The sequence below is a fragment of the Bufo bufo genome, chromosome 1 (assembly GCF_905171765.1).
Source record: "Bufo bufo chromosome 1, aBufBuf1.1, whole genome shotgun sequence".
Classification (NCBI taxonomy): domain Eukaryota; kingdom Metazoa; phylum Chordata; class Amphibia; order Anura; family Bufonidae; genus Bufo; species Bufo bufo.
In genome coordinates, this window is record NC_053389.1 from 170462823 (window position 1) to 170483608 (window position 20786).

Sequence of the window (20786 nt, forward strand, 5' to 3'; positions counted from 1 at the left end):
TTGGCTACAAGGTGGAACAACCTGAGCATTGGAAAGAAGGGTCTGAGATTGGAACTCTACACTCAGAAGGCAGCGCGATCAACATTGTCTGGAAATTTTGACTGTGAAGCGATTTGTAGCCACGTCGCTTGGTGGATCTGCAGCGCCGATAAGTAACCACAAAGATTAGAGACTGTTTTCTTTTTCTTTTACTGACAGCGCTGGCCAGTGGGTATAAACTGTAGAAGATACTATTTAATACAAGGGGAAATGTATATAGAACACTATGTATATGTAACACATAAGGCTCCTGTGCCCACCAGGGTGCGAGGGAGCAGGCAGAAGCCCGCAGCTCTCGCACAGCCCGTCTCTCTTATGCTAATAGAAGACAGATGGCCCTTAGCAACGCTCATTTGAGAGAGCGCTGCAAAGGAACATTTCAGCCCCAGTTTTCTACCACAAATAAACGTTTTCCCTAAATAAAGTATATTACAAAAATGTTCCCCGTCACTGTCCCTACACATTAGCAAGAAAAAAGAAAAAAAAATTAAAACGGCAGTTACACTTTAAGCCTTTCTATGTCCAGGATGCAACTTATAGGTCCTTGCAGGGAGGAAATTCAGTAGCACAAAAAGAATCTCATGTCTTTGCTTCTAATGGTGCAATCTTGTTTTAAAGCTGACACTTTAAGCTTTAAAACAAGACCAGGATTGCAGTGCTAGCCATGATACATCCCAAGGTACAGCTGTTCCCAGTGAGAGCTGCATATACCTGCAGTTAACACTCCTGACCCAAATTGTAAACATGATTGGGCAGACTTATCATTAGCTCAAGTCAAAATAATGGCGTGAAAAAGTTGCAAATTTTTGCTCAATCGCTAAAACTGCACAAAAATACTTTTATAGTCTCTGTGCCAAAATTAGCATACCAGGCGGGAGAATACATTGGGGGGCCACAGCGGGCGAACGGAAAAATAGTAAGTGCAGTTAGATCCCTGCACTATCCCCTACGTATCCTGATATTTCGTTTATAATGTCTGGACCCAAGAAAGGTCCTCTTTAAGGGCAGACATGTATGAACTCCTCATAACTTAGTTTATTGCAAACTACATTTTATTTGCATAAGAACTCACTTTAGTTACAGATTTCATTCAAGTTTTGCTTATAATCACTTTTAGTTGTTAAGCTTCATGTAGATTTTTTCATCCGCAAACGGGGAGAGGCTGCAGCGGCGGTGCGGGGACCAGGAGCGGTGCAGGGAGCAGGGTAAGTATATTCAATATGAGGGGCCCAGCATATGGGGAGCTTTTTATACTCTTGGATAACCCCTTTAAGTTGTACTTTTATACATGGTATGCAGAATGTACATTTTGGTAAAATGGCAAATATTGCATGGTATATTATATCATGTGTAAAGCTCATGGCATATATGAGCTTTGCACACTTAACTATATTACATGTACATTGTTTTTGTGTGTAAAAATCAGATTTTTAGTCTTCCCATTTTTGGAGATTTTATGAAGATTTATACATGTAAACTTAGGTTCAAGTGGTATGTATGAGCTCTGTATATACACAACTTATTTTTAGGACGTGTGGTGCATAAGACATTCTGGTTAGGTCACACTTACCCACTAAAATCTAATTTTATAAAATTTTTATGAAAAATTAAAGGGCTTTTGTCATCAAGAACATAGTTATTAGACTGGCTGACTTCAGACATGTGCTAATGTCTGCTGAAGCTAACAATCTTTCTCCCTTCTTTCTATGTGCCTCTGTTTTTGTGAAAAATGAACTTTTATTTGATGCGAATGAGCCTCTAGGAGCAATGGGGGTGTTGCCCTACTCCTAGAGGCTCTGTTCTCCCTCCTCTGGCCACGCCCTCATCATGCTGATTGAGTGTTCACATCATCCTGCCTAGCCCTGTCAATCAGCATGGATGAGGGCGTGGCCAGAGAAGGAGGGTGATCAGGACGGTGTCTCATCTCACAAGATGAGACAACTCCTTTAAACTTTGATGCAAAGCTGCACCAAGGGGTCTGTGTGTATAAAGTGCTGAGTGACATTCTGATAACGTGCTGCAGGGCCATCTCTAGAAAATACATGGGTATAGGGGTTTGGTTGGTTTGTTTTATTTTGTAATTAATGTTTTATTTGTATATGACAGAACTGCAAAAAGTGCAAAATGTCTATATATAAAAAAATAAAAAAACTCTGGCAGTTCTATTTGTGGTGTATTTTGGAGATTTATCACTACTGTCTTCAATGGGGATGCCACAATCAATAAAACCCTTTCAGGAGCCTGCCATATTTCACCTTAAAGGGGTTATCTAATCTCAAGAACCCCCCCCATGTGCCAGGCCCCTCACCGGTAATATACTCACCCCGCTCCCCTCCTGGTCCGCGCATCGCCACTGCTGCTTCTCCCTGCACATGGATGAAAACATCTGGTGTGGGGGGGGGGGGGGGGGGGGGATAGGGAGCAGCCAAAGGCAGGTGGGGACGGGGATGAGCCTCCTCAGATCTAACAAAACATCTTAAAGAAGTACTTATCTTGACACAAAATTATCAAACTGAAGATGATTGCTGAACACAGATTCCTTTGGTGCAGAATATATTGCGAGACAGATGCTTTACATTTACCCGAAGAACTTCAGACGTCGAAATCTCCAAATATCCTCGCAATCTGGAATCCATGGTGGAACCCTACCGTGGCATCCATCCCCTGGAGGTGGTCACGGATCTGCCGCAAGAGGTCCAAAGAGCCCCTTGGACCATTCAGACCTCCTAGGGTCCCCATCGCACGAATGACCCCAGCAGGTAACTGCCAACCTTCCAGGGCCTCCCTGGGAAGTTCTAGATCGGCGGCAAGTATTTATAGAGTTTTGCTGGTGTGCCATACCTCCTGTAGGCCATCCAAACAATGTTCCAGCCCATCTTCTTACTCCCAACCAGGAGCCATATAGGGCTTTGTTGGTACGCCATATGTCCTATAGGCCATCCAAACAATATGGTCCAGCCCATATCCTTATTCCCAATCAGGAAGCTTATAGGGCTTTGCTGGGACGCCATACATTCTGTAGGCCATCCAAGCAATATGGTCCAGCCCATCTTCTCACTCCCCACCAGGAGCATTATAGGGCTTTGTTGGAGTGCTATGCTTATTGTAGACCATTAAACTACTAATTGACAACCAGACATAGCCACAGAACTAGTTCACCCTGCATGCAAGGCCCCCAAGGTAGACCGCCACGCAGACACGGCCGCAGAAGCCGCCGGCCACGCAGACACGGCCGCAGAAGCCGCCGGCCACGCAGACACGGCCGCAGAAGCCGCCGGCCACGCAGACACGGCCGCAGAAGCCGCCGGCCACGCAGACACGGCCGCAGAAGCCGCCGGCCACGCAGACACGGCCGCAGAAGCAAGGCTGCAGGAGCTGTTATCCCAGCAAGCATAATAACAGAAGCAATCAACTCCATAGGTACATGAGGCCATCCAGGCATATACTAAGGTCAGCCAGGAAATGCAGCCAGCCAGTCAGGCACAGTCTCACAGGTATCTAGCCGACCTGGCATAGACGCTACAGGCGTTCAGCTGACCAGGCATTCAACAAAGAAGGTATAGATGCAAAAGCATTCAGCGAGACAGGCATCAGAATTCAGCCAAGCCAACATAAAATCAAAGGCATACAGCCAACCAGGCGCGGAAGCCAAGAGGCAGATTTCCCATTTTAATCCATTTTTTTTCCGTTAACAAAGCATGCGTTAACAGCCAAACAAAACAATATTTATTACCCTGATTCTGTAGTTTACAGAAACACCCCATTTGTGATCGTAAACTGCTGTACGGGCACACGACAGAGCGCGGAAGGAAAGGAACGTTGTATGGTTTTGGGAGGGCAGATTTTACTGGGGTAATTTTAAGTTGCCATGTCATATTTGAAGACCCCCTGATGCACCCCTAGAGTAGAAACTCCAAAAAAGTGACCCCATTTTGGAAACTACAGGATAAGGTGGCAGTATTGTTGGTACTATTTTAGGGTACATATGATTTTTGGTTGCTCTATATTACACTTTTTGTTGGGCAAGGTAACAAAAAAAAATAGCTCTTTTGGCATCTTTTTTTTTTTTTTTACAATGTTCATCTGACAGGTTAGATCATGTGGTATTTTTAGAGAGCGACTTTTTAAAGACGCAACAATATGACAACTTTTTTAGGTTGTTTGTTTCAGTTTTACATAATAAAGCATTTTTGAAATAAAAATGATTTTTTTGTGTCTCCATATTCTGAAAGCCATAGTTTTTTTTTATTTTTTGGGCGACTGTATTATGTAGGGGCACTTTTTTTCGGGATGAGATGACAGTTTGATTGGCACTATTTTAAGGTGCATATGACTTTTTGTTCGCATGGTATTACACTTTTTGTGATGCAAGGTAACAAAAAATGGCTTTGTTGACAGTTGACAGTTTGTTGACGTTTTTTACGGTGTTCACCTGAGGGGTTAATGTGATATTTTTATATAGCAGGTTGTTACAGACACGGAGACAAATAAAGTATACATATTAGTGTAAGTTTTACACAATAAAAGCATTTTTGAAACAAAAAAATAAAAAATCATGTTTGAGTGTCTCCATATTCTGAGAGCCATAGTTTTTTTTATTTTCAGGGGGTGTAGGTTCCACATGCATGATGGGCCCACCTTCATTTTTGTCATCTTTGGTGCCAAAATGGCCTCCTTGACGTGTGGCAGACGGGCCCAAATAATTTTGTACAAAATGTATTTGCCAAGCATCTTTAATTTACATAATAAGCATAGCATTAGAATACTTTATTGTACTTTATTTTTGTTTGCAGCGTGCTGTTGCATTGTATTTTTTACTTTGTGTTTTCAGCCATGGCAATGTTCACCTGCGCATTGGAATGTGCTAACTGACCCCCCCCCCCCCTTTTTTTTTCTTCATTTTTGAAGCCTTGTTGCTTGACTACGACTTCATCCATAAAGCCCTTCTAGCGGTATTTGAAAGTGCTGCGTCCTTGGCAGCGAATCTGTCTCAGCCGACGCATCGGCTAGGAAAGCTGTGGAAGATCTGAGTAGGGGTAAGGAATCTATTATTTCCTCCCTCTGAGTTTTATTTTTTTAAGTGACTCTCGAGCTCATTTAAGCACAAGTACATTGATCTCGCCACGATGTTGCAGTAATGTTGGTTTTAATACTGTACATAGCCGCTTCCCAAGGAGACCATCTGCTTTCCTTTCCATTGGGTCCCTCAGCTGGGAAGAATCTTCAAATGGCAGGGAGGTCTTTCTATTTACCTTCGCTACCTGCACATCTATCTTAGGAATAGCATTGAATAGTTTTGATTCTGAGGGATCAAACAAGAGCCGGTTTCTTAATTCCCTTGAAATGCCCAGGTGTTTTTCTGGTTCAGACCATTCGTCCAAAATCATCTTTTTTATATTTTCATTTATGGGGAACACCTTTGACCTTTTGGTTCTTAAACCCCCGAACATTTCTTCCTGTATGGAATGTGGTTTCTGGACTTCTTCAATGCCCATTGTGGCCCTAACTGCTTTTAGTAAATCTGCCATATCTTCAGAGGAGAAATATAATTCTTTTGGCATCCTCCACAATTTCCCCCTCCAAAAGGGGTTTGTCATCCTCCCTTCGCCTAGAAGGCTCGGCTTTATCCATTTTATCCTCGGATTCAGAGGAGAAAGGGAACACCATTTTCTGTCTCTTTGGGGGAAGAGAACCCAGACTGGAGTCTTTAAGAGAACCCAGGGAGGATCTAACTTCGTCACGTATTATTGTTTTTAGTTCCTCCATCATAGATGGTTGCTCCTCTCTCACAATATCTGAAATGCATTCTTTGTACAATTTTTTTGTATATTGTTCAGAAAGCTTTTTGAAGCACAAGATGCATTCAATGCTCTTTTTGGGCCTTTTTAGCGCCTCTTTAGAACCCTATTAAGAAGAGTAACAATCAGCATATATGCCCCCTTCCTGAACAGAATGTATACCCCAAAGTATATAGCTTTCTTGTCCAAAACCTCAGCAATCTGCTACCAATCTATGCATATAGGGTTCCCCAATGGGGAACTTACTGTCAACGATGCAGGAGTGTCCAGCTCTCTAGGCTGTTCAGGGGCCGACATCTTTGTGGATGTGATCCCCAGATCAGGATCCACTATGGCTTCCTGCATTTTTATACTTGCCTCCGGTGATTCTCGCTTCCGAGACGCCCACTGCGTCATCGCGCCACCAAAAGGGACGTCAGACGCCTCCAAACCACGTGGGGACTCTGGCTCGTGCCTGCTTATCCCACCAGGGGAAAGGAAGGCGCGCAAGTGCAAAACAGCGCCAGCCACAGGCATCCGATATACGAATGTGAGGTCCGCATTTCACCCCTGCCCAGCTTTAGTCACATACCGCTGGCGAGCAGGGGAGTCATCACAGCGATTCCTAAGTCCAGGGAGGCTTCAGCCCCCGATGAACCCGCACTGTGAACAAAGGTAAACCAAACGTAATCCAACTTCACCTCCTGACGATCAGAGAGGCCTTTCTCTGTCCTGGCCACTATAGGGGAAGGAAAACACTGAAGAGTATGGAGGGCAGGGGCAATTTAATCTTTCTCTGTCTTCCTTCCCCTACAGAGGTCAATCTCCTACATTGCCGTCATGGTGGTGAACTGGGAAAAATCACGCTTTAGTGTCTCTATATTCTGAGAGCAATATTTTTGTTTTGTTTTTTTGGGCAATTGTTTTATGTAGGGGCCCATTTTTTGCAGGATGAGATGACCGTTTGATTGGTACTATTTTGGGGGGCATACACCTTTTTGATCGCTTGGTGTTGCACTTTTTGCAATGTAAGGTGACAAAAAAATTGTTGTTTTAGCACAGTTTTTATTTTTTCTACGGCGTTCAAGTGACGTGGTGGATCATGTGATATTTTTATAAAGCCGGTCGTTAAGCACGCAGCCATACCCAATAGGTTTTTCTTTTTTCAATTGTGTGTTTTATTTTGGGAAAAGGGGCTTTTTTTTATTTTTATTATGAAAAACACTTTTTTTGTCCCACTCTGGGACTTCATCCCCCTCCCACTCTGGGACTTCAACTTCTGGGGTCTGATCCCCTCTGCAATGCATTACAATACATCCATTATACTATATAATGGTGGGAGGGAGAAGGGGAAAGGTTAAGGGATTAGAGGGGGTAAGGGGAAAAAAAAAGGGAGGGGGATGAAGGGAAGGTGAACTCCTTCCCTTCATCCCCCTCCCTTTTTTTTTCCCCTTACCCCCTCTAATCCCTTAACCTTTCCCCTTCTCCCTCCCACCATTATATAGTATATTGATTTGTTTATGGATATAATCAATTTTCTCAACTACTTATCCAATTTAACATTAACCTAAGCCACCCCCCAACCCATCAAAACGTGTTCTCTTTCTATTGTTTTTCCCGGTCTCAATCTTTATATTCCCGGTCTCAATCTTGAGAAAAGTCGTCCATCAACCGAAATGTTGGGACCTTGTATGGCCTGTTAAGATTACTAAATAATCTGAACAAAAAATGGACAAAATGATGTGAATATGAATACGGATTAAAACAGCATTGAAAAAAATATTTTGGTGTGCCGTAGATCTACCTACATAGCGGTCAGCGATGCCGCCGTATGCAGCAGGGGCCCGGCTGTCATCGACTGCCTGGTCCGTGCCGCTGATAGGCAGGGCGCAGCTCCTGCACACACCCGATCGGTCCGCCGTACATGTACGGCGCTGGTCCTCCACGGGTTAAGGACCTTGCCAGCAACAATATCATGTACTAAACCTAAAACCCCAGGAACAGTTCCCGTGTCACTTCATGCTAGACATCCCCTTCCCCCATTGAAGCAGAGTCCATTACCTGTTTGAGGATGCTTTGACCGGTGATGCTCTGCAAGATGGTTGGAGCAGACCCAGCAGGAGAACTGACCACTGGCTTGGAAGCAACTACAGTAGAGGAGGCCAGAGTTGTCACAGTAATTCCTGCATGAGTGGACAATGAAGCCCCAGTACGAGGGACAGCAGCAGCTGGCTGAGTCTTCACTGGCATTGTCACAACCTATATTTAAAGAGACAGTACTAAGCATTTTGAGTAAAACCCTGTACTCCCAGGTGCAGTCACCAACCAGGCTCTTACTGACCTGTGTTAACCCCTTGGTTGCAGATGTAGTGACCGGCAATCTGATGTGAGACACTGCTGGGGAGAGTGGCTGAGACACAATGGAAGGTGGGGGGGCAGGGGTGACTGTAGCAGGAGCTGTCACAATTCGAACTTGAGGGATTGCTGGGGCAGTGGAGAGGGTGGTTCTTACAGGTCCTGGGGTCACAGTGGTCACCTGGCTGGTCACAGGAGGAGTCAACAATGTGCTCAGCTGAGGTATGGTTGGAGAAGACACCAAGAGAACACTGCACAGAGGAAAAAAAATTAAAAAAATCAGTTTCAATCATATACAATGCAAGAGGTACCAGTCACCAGATGGTCCCTGCAGGTCTTACCTCTGACTGGATTTCGGGGGCTCTGGGATGTTGCTGGCAACAATTTTGCTGATGGCTACAGAGGTGGAGGGAGACAATGGTGTTGACGGAAGTGCTGGGGTAGTTGGGGTGCCGGGAGTTCCAGGGGTCGGGGGCATGCTGCACTCACTCAGGGTCAGTGGTGCCGGTTCTGGGGTGCCACCGCTTTTCACTGAGAACTCTTTATTACTTGTCTTCTGATTAAAAAGACAAAAAAAAAAAAAAAAAAAAGAAGAAGACAAAAAAAAATTATTATCTCTAAAAGCAAATCTCATCACATGGACTCATCATACTTGCCTAGAAAATAGATGTAAACTCAAAATATAGAAAAAAAATGGTTGCTCAATAATTAGAAATTGCAAGGATATATACATCAAGAGCACAGGTAATAATACACACCCCAAGGAAAATGAAAGCAAACTCGAAAGCTAAGGGTCCATTCACACGTCCGTAGGTGTTTTGCGGATCCGCAAAACACGGACAGCTGCATGATGAGATCCCCAATTTGCGGACCGCACATCACAGACACTGTAATACAAAATGCCTTTTCTGGTCCGCAACTGCGGACAAGAATAGTAAATTTTTTTCAGGAACGGAATTGCGGATCCCGAAATCGCGGATTCGCATTAGCCCCATTGAAAGTGAATGGGTCTGCAAATTGCGGAACGAATTGAGGACCCAAATTACAGACGTGTGAATGGACCCTAATAGGGATTATATTCAATAGCTACTGAAGAAGGGTCAGAGAGAGGCTGAAACAGAGCCTTACTATTGCCACCCTCAAAAGTGGAGTGATGGCAATAAATTATCCAGTTTTGGGAGACTACAAGTCCATTACTTAAACATAGTGTTGAGCGAACTTCTGTTTTAAGTTCGGCTTCCGGTTAGCGGAGAATCCAGATATGGATTCCGAATTCCGTTGTGGTCCGTGGTAACGGAATCAATAATGGCAGATTATTGATTCCGCTACCACGGACCACAACAAAATTCGGAATCCATATCGGGATTCTTCACTAACCGGAAGCTGAACTTTAGACGCCGAACTTAAAACAGAAGTTCGCGCAACACTACTTAAACATTGATTGCACCATTGGAAGAACAGCAAGCAGCTGCCATACACAGCACCATCCTACTAACAGAAATGAGACATTTGAAGCACTTGATACTTTGGTGACTGAAGACAGGCATGCACTGAGCATCCAATCATTAGGATATCATACCAGCAGGAGAAGCTACTGCTGTGGCGCACTACAAACAGCAGGCTGGCTCCAACAGAACCCCGTCAATGACAAGGTGGAGAGGTGCACTGCCCTGCAGTTTCACTTGATTTAATACCTTTCACAGCTGAGGGTTTGCTACAATTGTATCAAACCTAGACAATCCCAGTCAGTGGAACAAGCCACTCCCCTGTCCTGACTGGATACATTGTAACACAACCTCAGCTGTGAGAAGTATTAGGTAAGGAATGTTTTGCAGCTTCTGGGTATGAACAAGAATGTCCTACTGAATGACAGCTCGCAGAGATCTTGAAAAGGGTGAGGAAATGAATCACAAAATCTATCAGAAGCTGCAGCTTTTTCTTAATGTTATTTACACAGCACTGGGGATACAAACAGAAGGTTAGGATATTCAGAGCTGGAACGTACGATCTTTGACGGAGTCTTTGGCTTCTGCTGCAGCGCTTTCTTGGCTTTGGCAGCCGCTGCATGAGCCTGGTGGATCCTCTCTGCAAAACAACCCACACCAGACAATGTAGAATTGGACAGCTGCGGTTGATTTCTGTGTGAAGCATCTCAGTAATGTTCTTACCAAACTCTTCCTCGCTCCGGTCTCGGTGGAGGTAGATCCAGAGCTTGCGGCCAATATCGTATTTTACACAGGGATCTTTCTCATAGTGCAGTCGGTCCAGAGCTCCGCTCACCACGGTGTTAACCTGATGACCATGAGGAGAGGACACCACATGACAAGGAGTAAGATGACCACACAGAGAAATTACCCAACCCACAAGGTTGTATCAGGTCCCTAAAGTCATCTAACAGGTGCATCTTATGTGACGTCAGGCTTTGCCAGTCATGTGACACAGTCATACAAAGGCTCAGATAGTGACCACTAAGAGCCTAAGGACATCTGGACCCTTTATCATCAGTTCTATCATTTATATCCACCCACAAAAAGAAAATCTGAACCTGTGCAAGTGCTGTAAATTCCTGTTAAATGGGTTTTCCGGGCTTTTACTATTGATGACCTATCTTCAGGATAGGTCACCAATATCAGATCGGTGGGGGTCCGACACCCAGCACCCTCGTTGCTCAGCTGTACGAGGAGACGGCGCGCGCAGTGTGCACTTGCCATCTCCCGTGTCTCTTCCTGTTCACCGCTGCTTTGCCATAGACAGCAGCAGCAAGCGAGAAGGCACGTGTGCACTGCGTCTCCTCATACAGCTGAGCGATCTGATATTGATGACATATCCTGAGGATAGGTCATCAATAATAAGAGGCCGGACAACCCCCCCCTTTAAGTGCGCAGGTTCTTAGCCGCACACAGCACAACTCACCTGAGCGCTAGTGACGTCCGGTGCCAGGAACTGAGAGTCCTTGAGCAGCTCACAGATTTCCGCACGCGTTCCTTCTCCATTGGGGAGTCGGGCAGCAGCATCTCGCACTAGTGAACAAAGGCAGCAGTTACACTGGATGTCATTACTAATTGCTTCCACTCTAAAGACACTGAAGCATTGCCACTGCTTACCGAGAGACAAAATTGTGACATATGCAGGCCGGTCAGAGCGCAATAGGGAATGCTCTCGCGCTTTGTTCAGTGACGTCTCCTTGTCAAACACACCTTTTACAGGACCTACAACCGACTCGAAGCCATGCATGCGGAATGTGAAGGCTTTGTGAGGCTGGAGGTAACGGTGGCGCTCCTGTGGAAGGGGTGAAATAAGGAACACTGTGAAGAGACTGTGAGGACACTGGAGACGCAAAGTGACAAATCACACAGCTCATACCAGGGCTGACATTGGACAGTGTACACACAAGGCCCTCAGAAAACTACGCAAGGCAAAAGGATGATGACCCAGAAACCCCCTCACATAATCATCTCCACAGAGAGTTGTCGGACACAGGCTCCTCAGCTAAATACTTCTCATCTTCTGAAGTCTTACCTGCTCCTGAAAGATCCGCTTCTCATCCCCAGAACTGGGACGCACAATGTAATCAGTCCTCCTAAAACAAGACACAGGATAAATCTACAGAACATTCCCTTCCTAAATTAATCTGTGTGCAGCATGCATGGCCTCGGATCTGCCATAAGTGGTCACGGCATCACTTACACTCTGGGGACTGGCATCCCGGTGTCTGCACACTCTTCATTCTCCTGGAGAAGGAATCAAAAGACAGAGCATACTATTACAACCATTCTCCTAGGAATAAAACAGAGGCATCAAGAGAGATGTTCAACCTCGAGGGGGAATACCATTATAATGACCCACAAACTCCAGTTATAACAAAGTACTAACCACGTCATCACTGCTCTCACCTTGGATAATATGTGATCCTTTGTCTCTAACCAGAGGTGAAATAGTGCCACAAGTTCCTTCTCCGAGTCACAGGGGGGACCTAAAAAATGGAGAAAATGAGAGGTCTATTCACTGCAACAGGGTTATGGAGGCATGAGGTGCCAGAGACTCACCAAGACATCTCCACTGCTGGGTTTTTTCCTTGAATTCAACATATGGAGTGAAGCCAGATAAAGTACCTGAGCAAAGAAAACTAAAATGAATCATTTCACAATATCCCGTCCGTAGATTACTGGATCTCACAGATTCCACCTCTCACCTTTATTGTCCCCACCGAGATACAGGAGAGCAGAATGAACCAATTCACACCAGTTAGAGGCTGCCGAGAACCAACTGTTCAGGGTACTAGTGGCTGATGACTGCCAATATGACACCTTATCCTCCAACTGGAACAAAAAATAAAGTTTAACCACTGTATAATGATAAGTTCTGCAGCTCTCAAACAGACTTTTCATCTCAATGCCTCAAAATATCGAATGCTATCAGTGAAAAGCAGGGCCTTTAGTATAGAAACCCTCCACATGGGCTATGGGGCTCCGATAGGAGTACACCGTGCCCCTGGCCGTGTGACTGAATATACTGTAAAAAAACATGTGATGTGATGGACTCTTACCAGCATGAGACTGGAGGGGCCTTCCACCATCAGAATATCCAGTAACAAGGTAAAGAAGCAAGCCGAAATCTCATTGAATGGTAAAGGCGGCTTCACATCATCCAAGGGTCTGCAGAACAACAAGACAACAAGTTCAAAACCAATCAGGACAAGGAGGCTGCAGTGGGGGCTCTTATGTACAATCCACTATCAAATGCAGACAACACACACAGATGGTTAGGGGACAGAAGTCATCGCCTCTGTGCAGCTCCAGGAAATCAGCAGATTTGAATGACAGGACTCACTCTTCCTTCACTGCAGTCAGGGGAAAAGGGACAGGTGGATCACTGGGCAACAGTGCAGGCATCAGGTCTGCTTCCTCAGAAACTTCAGGGTAATCATCTGGTTCTGTCTTGATAGGTTTCATCTTCTTCTTTTTCCTTTCATCTCGCTCTTTTACTCTTCTCTTCATAGTCGCCAGATCAAAAAGTGCTGACAAACAAAATGAACTAGGGTCAGACACATGAAATCTACATCCACATTAGAGCAGCACATAAATACAATACAACCTTTACTGAACCAGAGTTACATCCAGTTTCATACTCCAGAGCTGCACTCACTATTCTGCTGGTGGAGTCACTGCGTACATACATTATTTATCCTGTATTGAACCAGAGTTACAGCCTGTATTATACTCAAGAGCTGCACTCACCATTCTGCTGGTAGTCACTATGAACATACATTACTTATCCTGTGTTACATCCTGTATTATACTCCAGAGCTGCACTCAATGTTCTGCTGGTGGAGTCACTGTGTACATACATTACCTATCCTGTACTGAACCAGAGTTACATCCTGTATCATACTCCTGAGGTGCACTCACTAGTCTACTGGTGGAGTCATGGTGACCATACATTATTCATGTTGTCATGATCCGAAGTTACATTGTGCATTATACTCCAGAGCTGCACTCATTATTCTGAATGCATATAGGAGCAAATGTCTGATATTGCTATGTATTTGTATATGGTGCAGAGATTCATTTTTACACAGATGCAGTTGTGGGAACAATTTGCTAAAATGATTTACTTAATATGTCATATTTGTCGGTTTATTAATTTGAGTATTCCTATTAGGTGAAGCAGTGGTTACTTTGTGGGTTTAATATAGTAATAATTAATAAAATGTGCTGCAAAACTCAGAAGTGCTTGTGTAATGGAGCAACATACTGCTGCAGGTGCCCTAAGCTGTGGACACCACTTAATTCTGTCATAAAGCAGTCCGTTACCTGCCAGAGAATTCTTCCTGCCGGCATTTACACGAGTCATGATGTCATTCATGGTCACGTCGTCCATCATGAGGTCTGGATGATCCTGCAGCGGAGACAGAGGAGTCATTATATGATCTACAACCACAAAGCATCTGCATATGTGGCCCATGACATCATCATCATCATGAGTTTCCTACTGTCCCTGGACAGACAGCACTGTGACCCCTAACTGCCCTGCATTACAGAATTACCCCCCCCCCCCCCCGTCGTCTTGTTACCCCACAGAGGAGACTGCATACAGAGGTCTTCCCAGAACTACTATAATTTATCACCATGTGTCAATGTGGCCTAGCTACAGGTAAGAACCATGCCCAGCAGGGGCTTAAAGAGGTTTTCCGGACTCCTGATATTGAAGACCTATCCTCAGGATAAGTGATGGTCTGACACCCCGCATCCCCACCGATCAGCTGTTCCCTGTAGCCTCTGGCACTGGAATTAGCTCTTGAATGGAACAAGAAGTAAAGCTCCATTCAAAGTATAGTGGCCGTGCTGGGTTACTCCCGTTGAATTGAATGAGAACCGAGCTGCAGTAACCCGCCATGGCCACTACACTTTGCTTCCTGTTCCATTCAAAATGCTAGTTCCAGCCCCAGAGGATGCAGGTAACAGCTGATCCAAGGGGTGCGGGGTGTCGAGCCCCAATGATCAGATATTGATGACCTATTCTGAGGACAGGTCATCAATATCAAGGAGCCTAAAAAACATCTTTAAATGGGTTGTCCACATTATTTATATTGATGTCCCATCCTCAGGATGGGTCATCAATTTCAGATCAGCGGGGGTCCAACACTTGGCACCCCCGCCGATCAGCTGCTTCAATGGGACTGAGGTATACATTTAAATAGGAACGAGCCGTCCCATTGAAAAGAATGGGGCGGCTTAGGTGTAATTACAATGGCAAGCAGGTAAACAATGAAGAGAAGGCTGCGCTGGCACGATGCACAGCCTTCTCTTCAAACAGCGGATCAGCGGGGGTGCAAGGTGTTGGCCCCTGCTGATCTGATATTGAGGACCTATCCTGCTGTCTTTGTGAATTTCTAGCTGCCCTGCCTGTGGCAGGAAAGGGTTAATTGACTGTCTTTGAAAAACAAAATAAAATGTTATAGCTATATTTATTTGTTTTTGCTATAGTTATACACGTCTTTTCTTTCATAAAAATAAATAAATAATAATATTCCTTAGTATTATTAGTGTATAGCGGTTTTTTGCTTACATCATATAACTACATATACATCTTTTTGTTGGTGCGCAAACGTCTTTGCTTTTTTCATAAAAAAAGAAATAAGCGTTACTTTTAGCAATAGTATAGTAGTCTATCACGTGTGACTTATACATGCATATAGTTATTTTATTTCATAAATTTTCACACATTTTCTCCACCTAATTCCTTTCAGTTTCACTAAGAAAGCAAAAAGCTTAAAATGTCCAAATTTCCCCTAGATGAATATCTTAAAAGTGGAGGTCAACATAAAAACTAAAAATAAAAAGTCATTTTGAAGGAGTTTCTAAAGCTTTTGCACTGTACTATATATACACCGTATATGTTCTGGTTAGTATGGTGCCATAGAACCAGTAATAGGAATATAGGCCTCCAAAATCTATAAAGCACTCCGCTCATTTCAGGTCTTGCGGTGAGCCCAGCCAGTGGACAAATTACACAAGTAGCATCCATTTTCACACTACAAATCTTTTGTAACAATTCAAGCAAAATCCAGAAAAAATACATATTTTTCATAATTTTTACAGTTTTTTCTTCAATAAATATATTTATATATATCTGTCATCAAATGGCACAAAAGAAAGGTCTAATGTGTCCTGGAAAAATAATTTCAAATTCACGTAGGTCAGCTGAGAAGTTAGTTATTTGTAGTTAGATAAGCCCAATGCTAAAGTTAAAAAGTTGGCCTGGTAAAGAAGGGAGGTGATCACTCCGGTAATGAAGTGATTAACTAAAGGCTCATGGGTCCCAGTCTGTGGGGCAACCCCCACAAGACTTCTCCCCATGTTCAACAGCTTCAGGCCATCTGTTCCTTTTTAGCAGCATCACTGGGTCTCTTGGCCACTCTTTAATCACTTTCCACTACTGTATACTTCCTAATATACTTCATTAAACACACCTGCCTGCTTCTCTTTCAATTATAAGCCACTCCCCCTCAGCGCAGCTCTACATTGCAGCTGAGTTCGTCCATGGCTGCACGTGACATGGAGGAGCTTGAGAGGAAGCTCGTCCATGCGCATGTGCAGTCTGCTCCTGTCAGTGGTCGGCTCCCTGCTGCCCGCTCCAACTCCGACAGGAATCAGCTGCTTGTTCCCTCTCTACAAACAGCTGATTCCTGTCACAAGCTGGCTGTGATAAAAACCTTCAGAGTCCCTACTGCAGTAGCTACTTAGTCAATCCCCATCCCCCCTGCACTACCACCACACAGCCGACCTGCTAAGCCACGCCCACCAGTCCTGTTAGGCCACACCCCTGCAACCAACAGGGAAAGCAGGACATCTAGCCAGGAACAATGATAGATAGAGATATATATATATATATATACACACACACACACACATACATACATACATACATACACACACGGGTGAATAATCTTTCTTCTATTTTCATCTAATAAGAGTGCTGTTTTGCTTTACACACACAATATTATATATATATATTTATACACACACACATACATATTTATATACAAAATATACACACACACACGTGTTTAATATATTTATATGTGTATATACATTGCGGTCCGCAATGCATGGGCACTGACTGTATGTGTATTTATGTGGATATGTATATATGTGTGTATGTATTTATGAGATATATATATATATATATATATATATACATACATACACACACATACATATACACACGTATATATATATACACATATATATTTACACACATGTGTATATATGTATATACATTGCAATGCGCAATGCATGGCCACCAACGTCTGCAGACATGAACCCATTCACTTTAATAGGGTCTGCAATCGTCATCCCACAGTACTTTTTCGCAGTGCGGAGGCATGGACAGAAAACCCATGGATACACTCCATAGGTTTCCGATCTGTGCTTCCATTCCAGACCACACCGTATCTTTCGGATTTCAGACCCATCACTTGATACGGTGCGCACACGGCTGGTGCCTGTATATTGCGGACCCCCTGTTCGCTGGCCACAATACAGACACAGACAGGTTATGGTCGTGTGCATGAGGCCTAAAGCCATACCTTCTTCCAGTATCCGGCAGGACAGTACCAGATTTCAGTGGCGGTCCTGGTACGGGGAAGGTATGTCCAAAATGCATCAGTTTTGCCCTAATGCATTCTGTATAGAAAAGGATCCCCTCAGAATGCATCAGTTTGCCTCCGATCAGTCACCATTCCGCTCTGGAGGTGGACACCAAAATACTGCTTGCAGCATTTTGGTGTCCGTCTGATGAAACTGAGCCAAACGTTTTCTCTGACACAATAGAAAACGGATCCGTCCCCCATTGACTTTCAATGGTGTTCCAAGACGGATCAGTCATGGTTATAGAAGACATAATACAAACGGATCCGTTCATAACGGATGCATGCGGTTATATTTTGGTAACGGAACAGTTTTTTGCAGATCCATGACGGATCCGCAAAAAACAAGAGTGTGAAAGTAGCTTTGGGCACATAGTGTCCCTCTTCCTTCTATTGTAAAGTTGGGAGGTATGCTGAAGCACTGACGAAATGACACCTAAGGTGCTGTTGTTACTATGGCATCACAGGTAGGCAGAGATGTCATGTGACCGCTCCCCTGGAGATGCTTTGCTGTGATGCATGCTGGGATTTTTACTTTCACTTTGCAGCTGCTCCGCTCACACAGCCTCTCATTAATGGGAGCATGCTATGCTAAATGCAGTTTATTTGTTTTTATACTTATGGTGGCCAACCCCTTTAAGTGACCCATCAATTTACTTATTTTAGGCGCCATCATATTTCGCAGCGCTTTACAGACCTCATCACTTGCCGTCCCCATTGCAGCTCACAATCTAAATTCCCTGTCAGTATGGCCATGGAGTCTAGGAGGAAACCCACACAAAACCAGGGAGAACATACAAACTCCATGCGGTTATCCATGGCCGGATTCGAACCTAGGAGCGCAGCGCTGCAAGGCATCAATGCATCAGTAACATCCAGGTTCACTGTCAGGGTCTTAAAAGAAGAGGGACACAAAACCACCAAGACATGTTTTGAACCCCCTACCAGCCCACCCCACCTTTTCTAACATGGCAGGTTTAGATGAGTGGCTCAGCTGTATTCATGGGAGTACAGCGCTATAATTCTGTCATCAAATAATGTTCTGAAACACAATGATTACAGTGCAGTTACAATTTCTCCGATAGGAGTCATTTGCTTCTCAATAGCAACCACATTATCTAAGGAGTTTGACAGAGCAGACACAGGGGCCAAATGGTGCTCTTTTTACAGTTCCATGGATGCACTTGGTCTCTGGTTTCAGCCAGTGCAGTCAACTTTAATCTATTTGAGCGGTACATCCTGATATGGGCCTCCTATTAGTTAGCGGACATTCCTACACACTACCGCCACTCAAAGTAGTGGTGGGGTGCAATGTAATGATCTGTACAGCTCAGGAGTGTCTTCTGTACAGAAATATGCTATGAGAGAACACTGTAAACTTTGCAGCCACCTGTCTGCATTCTTCTCCACAGCTTCCCTTTCCTGACTTTATGCTGCTACTTTTGCCATTATAAGGTTAATAATCTTTCTAACAGCAGGAGATGTCTGTCAGCCTGAGCATCCATAAATCATCTTCTCCTGTTTCCTCCAGTTCAGTTTCTCAGAGCGCAGAAACATTTATGATACATAGACTGCAAGACATCAAAGAAGTACCATCAGCCTTAGTGTGGTGAGGGGGACTCATGGACCCCGATGACACTGAAGACCAGTCATCTGTAAATGAAGATTAATCTCTGTATGGTGAAAAGTTCCACAACTTTCATAATGCTGGGTTTCTTTCCCTCACCTTTTTCAAAATATCTACATCTCTCATTGAATGAGAACAATGCTGTAGAAGTTCATCAACACTGAGCAAGACACAAACTCAGTACAGAATTGAATATTTCTACTCACTGGCAGCAAGCAGACATTTTTATAACTTTGAGCAACTGAAACAAAAAGTTTACTCTTCGGGTCCATTCACACGTCCGTGATGTATTGCGGATCCGCAATACACCCGGCCGGCACCCCCATAGAACTGCCTATTCTTGTCCTCAATTGCGGACAAGAATAGGACATGTTATATTTTTTTCTGGAGCTGCAGACCGGAAGATCGGGGCCTTGCTCCGGAAATGCGGATAGCACACTGTGTGCTCTCCGCATCCATTCCTGCCCCATTGAGAATGAATGGGTCCGCACGTGTGAATGAAGCCGTAAAGTGAGGCACTCCGTGTACAAGAACTGCTTCATTTATATAAAACCAGGCGGTATGGACAAAGGGTCATCAGGGCTATGCTCTAAGTCACTTACTGGCTGATATTTCCTCTTCTCACAGTGTTTTCGTAGCAACAGCTTGAAGTCACGCTCCGTTAGCTCAACTTTATCTTAAACAGAAAAAAAAACGAGTTCAAGTCTAGATCTCAGCTCCAAAATATGTGAAGATAATGGCAGACAGTCCACCATTTCTGGAGGGTGTGGACTACTTACCTGCAGTCTTCATGTCCTGAGTGGAAAGTGTGGGGACTGAGCGGACTGGAAGGGCAGCCCCAGGGGATTGGGTGGGTGACCCCGGTAACCACGTGCTCAAATCTAAATATGAAGGAAGAGTCTTTATTACACCTACAGAATTGATGTCAGTGGGAGGACACATAAGGCCCGGAGTCTTGGATCCTCACCTTCCTCCTCAGAGGACAGGGTGGTGTCTCCACACTCCTCCTTCACCTCTCGCAGGATCTTTAGGTAACGCCGCTGCGCCCGCCTCTCTCTCTCCTCAGGCGAGTTTCGCAATGAGGCTGGTTTCCTCTTAATCACCAGGTCGGGACCCTTCTTTCTTGCAACATCTAAAAGTTCCTATAAACAGTAGATCCATCCAGATTATTGACACTGGTGCAGAGAAGCAGCACTAGACGTCACTGCTGATGATTGATGGGCATTACCTTCCTGGATGCCAGGATTTGCTTCAGTAGGTTGTGAAAATACTGCTGCTGAGACGTCAGGTATCTCTTATACTGGGACTTCAGACACAGCTGCCGATACCTTACCACCTCCGGGTTCAAATGGCCGTCTGGTAGGCAAAGATAAGGGGAAGTGTATAGATATATAAGCTATATATAAGATTCATGACCTCCCCCCTCCATCTGCCTGGAAGCAATTGGGCCACATACATTAGATTATATAAAGGGGTCAGGTCTGTTAAAGTTTAATCTTGTATAACCCCTTTAACCTATTCATTAAATATGGAAAAGTTAAGCCAGCCAGACTATATTTCACCTGATCAATAACATCTCAACTTTTTTTTTCTTCTATTGACTCCTCAAGGATGTAATTATTTTAGCATTTTTTCACAACCCCTCCAAATTTTGAGAGCAATAATGTATTTTTCATAGGTGTTGACCGTATAACAGTTTATTTGCAGTACAACTTTTTTTTTTAATGGTACCCTTTTGTAACTCACTAAAGTCTCAACATATTAGGGGTAGGGCCCATTCAGACAACCATATATTTGTGTCCACATCCGTTCCAGAATTTTGCGAATGGATCAGGGC

The 20786-nt window shown here is 44.3% G+C and overlaps 1 protein-coding gene across 3 annotated transcripts in view; it reads right to left on the reverse strand.

Annotated features, from left to right (window-relative positions):
* The window catches only part of NFRKB (nuclear factor related to kappaB binding protein), a 58340-nt gene that overhangs the window by 27267 nt on the left and 10287 nt on the right, over window positions 1–20786 (reverse strand). For 2 of the 3 annotated variants that reach the window (XR_005778967.1, XM_040431976.1), the window contains exons 4-22: window positions 20178–20305; window positions 19917–20091; window positions 19729–19830; window positions 19552–19625; window positions 13985–14069; window positions 13002–13188; window positions 12718–12826; window positions 12364–12490; window positions 12218–12283; window positions 12065–12144; window positions 11859–11902; window positions 11691–11751; window positions 11276–11450; window positions 11085–11191; window positions 10340–10463; window positions 10177–10256; window positions 8513–8727; window positions 8158–8422; window positions 7878–8075 (exon numbers count right to left, since the gene is read on the reverse strand). Coding sequence is in view for 2 of the 3 variants with exons in the window: in XM_040431976.1 (XP_040287910.1) it covers window positions 7878–8075; window positions 8158–8422; window positions 8513–8727; window positions 10177–10256; window positions 10340–10463; window positions 11085–11191; window positions 11276–11450; window positions 11691–11751; window positions 11859–11902; window positions 12065–12144; window positions 12218–12283; window positions 12364–12490; window positions 12718–12826; window positions 13002–13188; window positions 13985–14069; window positions 19552–19625; window positions 19729–19830; window positions 19917–20091; window positions 20178–20305 (2402 nt within the window). In the remaining variant the exon portion in view is untranslated. The remainder of the gene's footprint in view (window positions 1–7877; window positions 8076–8157; window positions 8423–8512; window positions 8728–10176; window positions 10257–10339; window positions 10464–11084; window positions 11192–11275; window positions 11451–11690; window positions 11752–11858; window positions 11903–12064; window positions 12145–12217; window positions 12284–12363; window positions 12491–12717; window positions 12827–13001; window positions 13189–13984; window positions 14070–19551; window positions 19626–19728; window positions 19831–19916; window positions 20092–20177; window positions 20306–20786) is intronic. The other variant, XM_040431985.1, reaches the window with a different exon arrangement.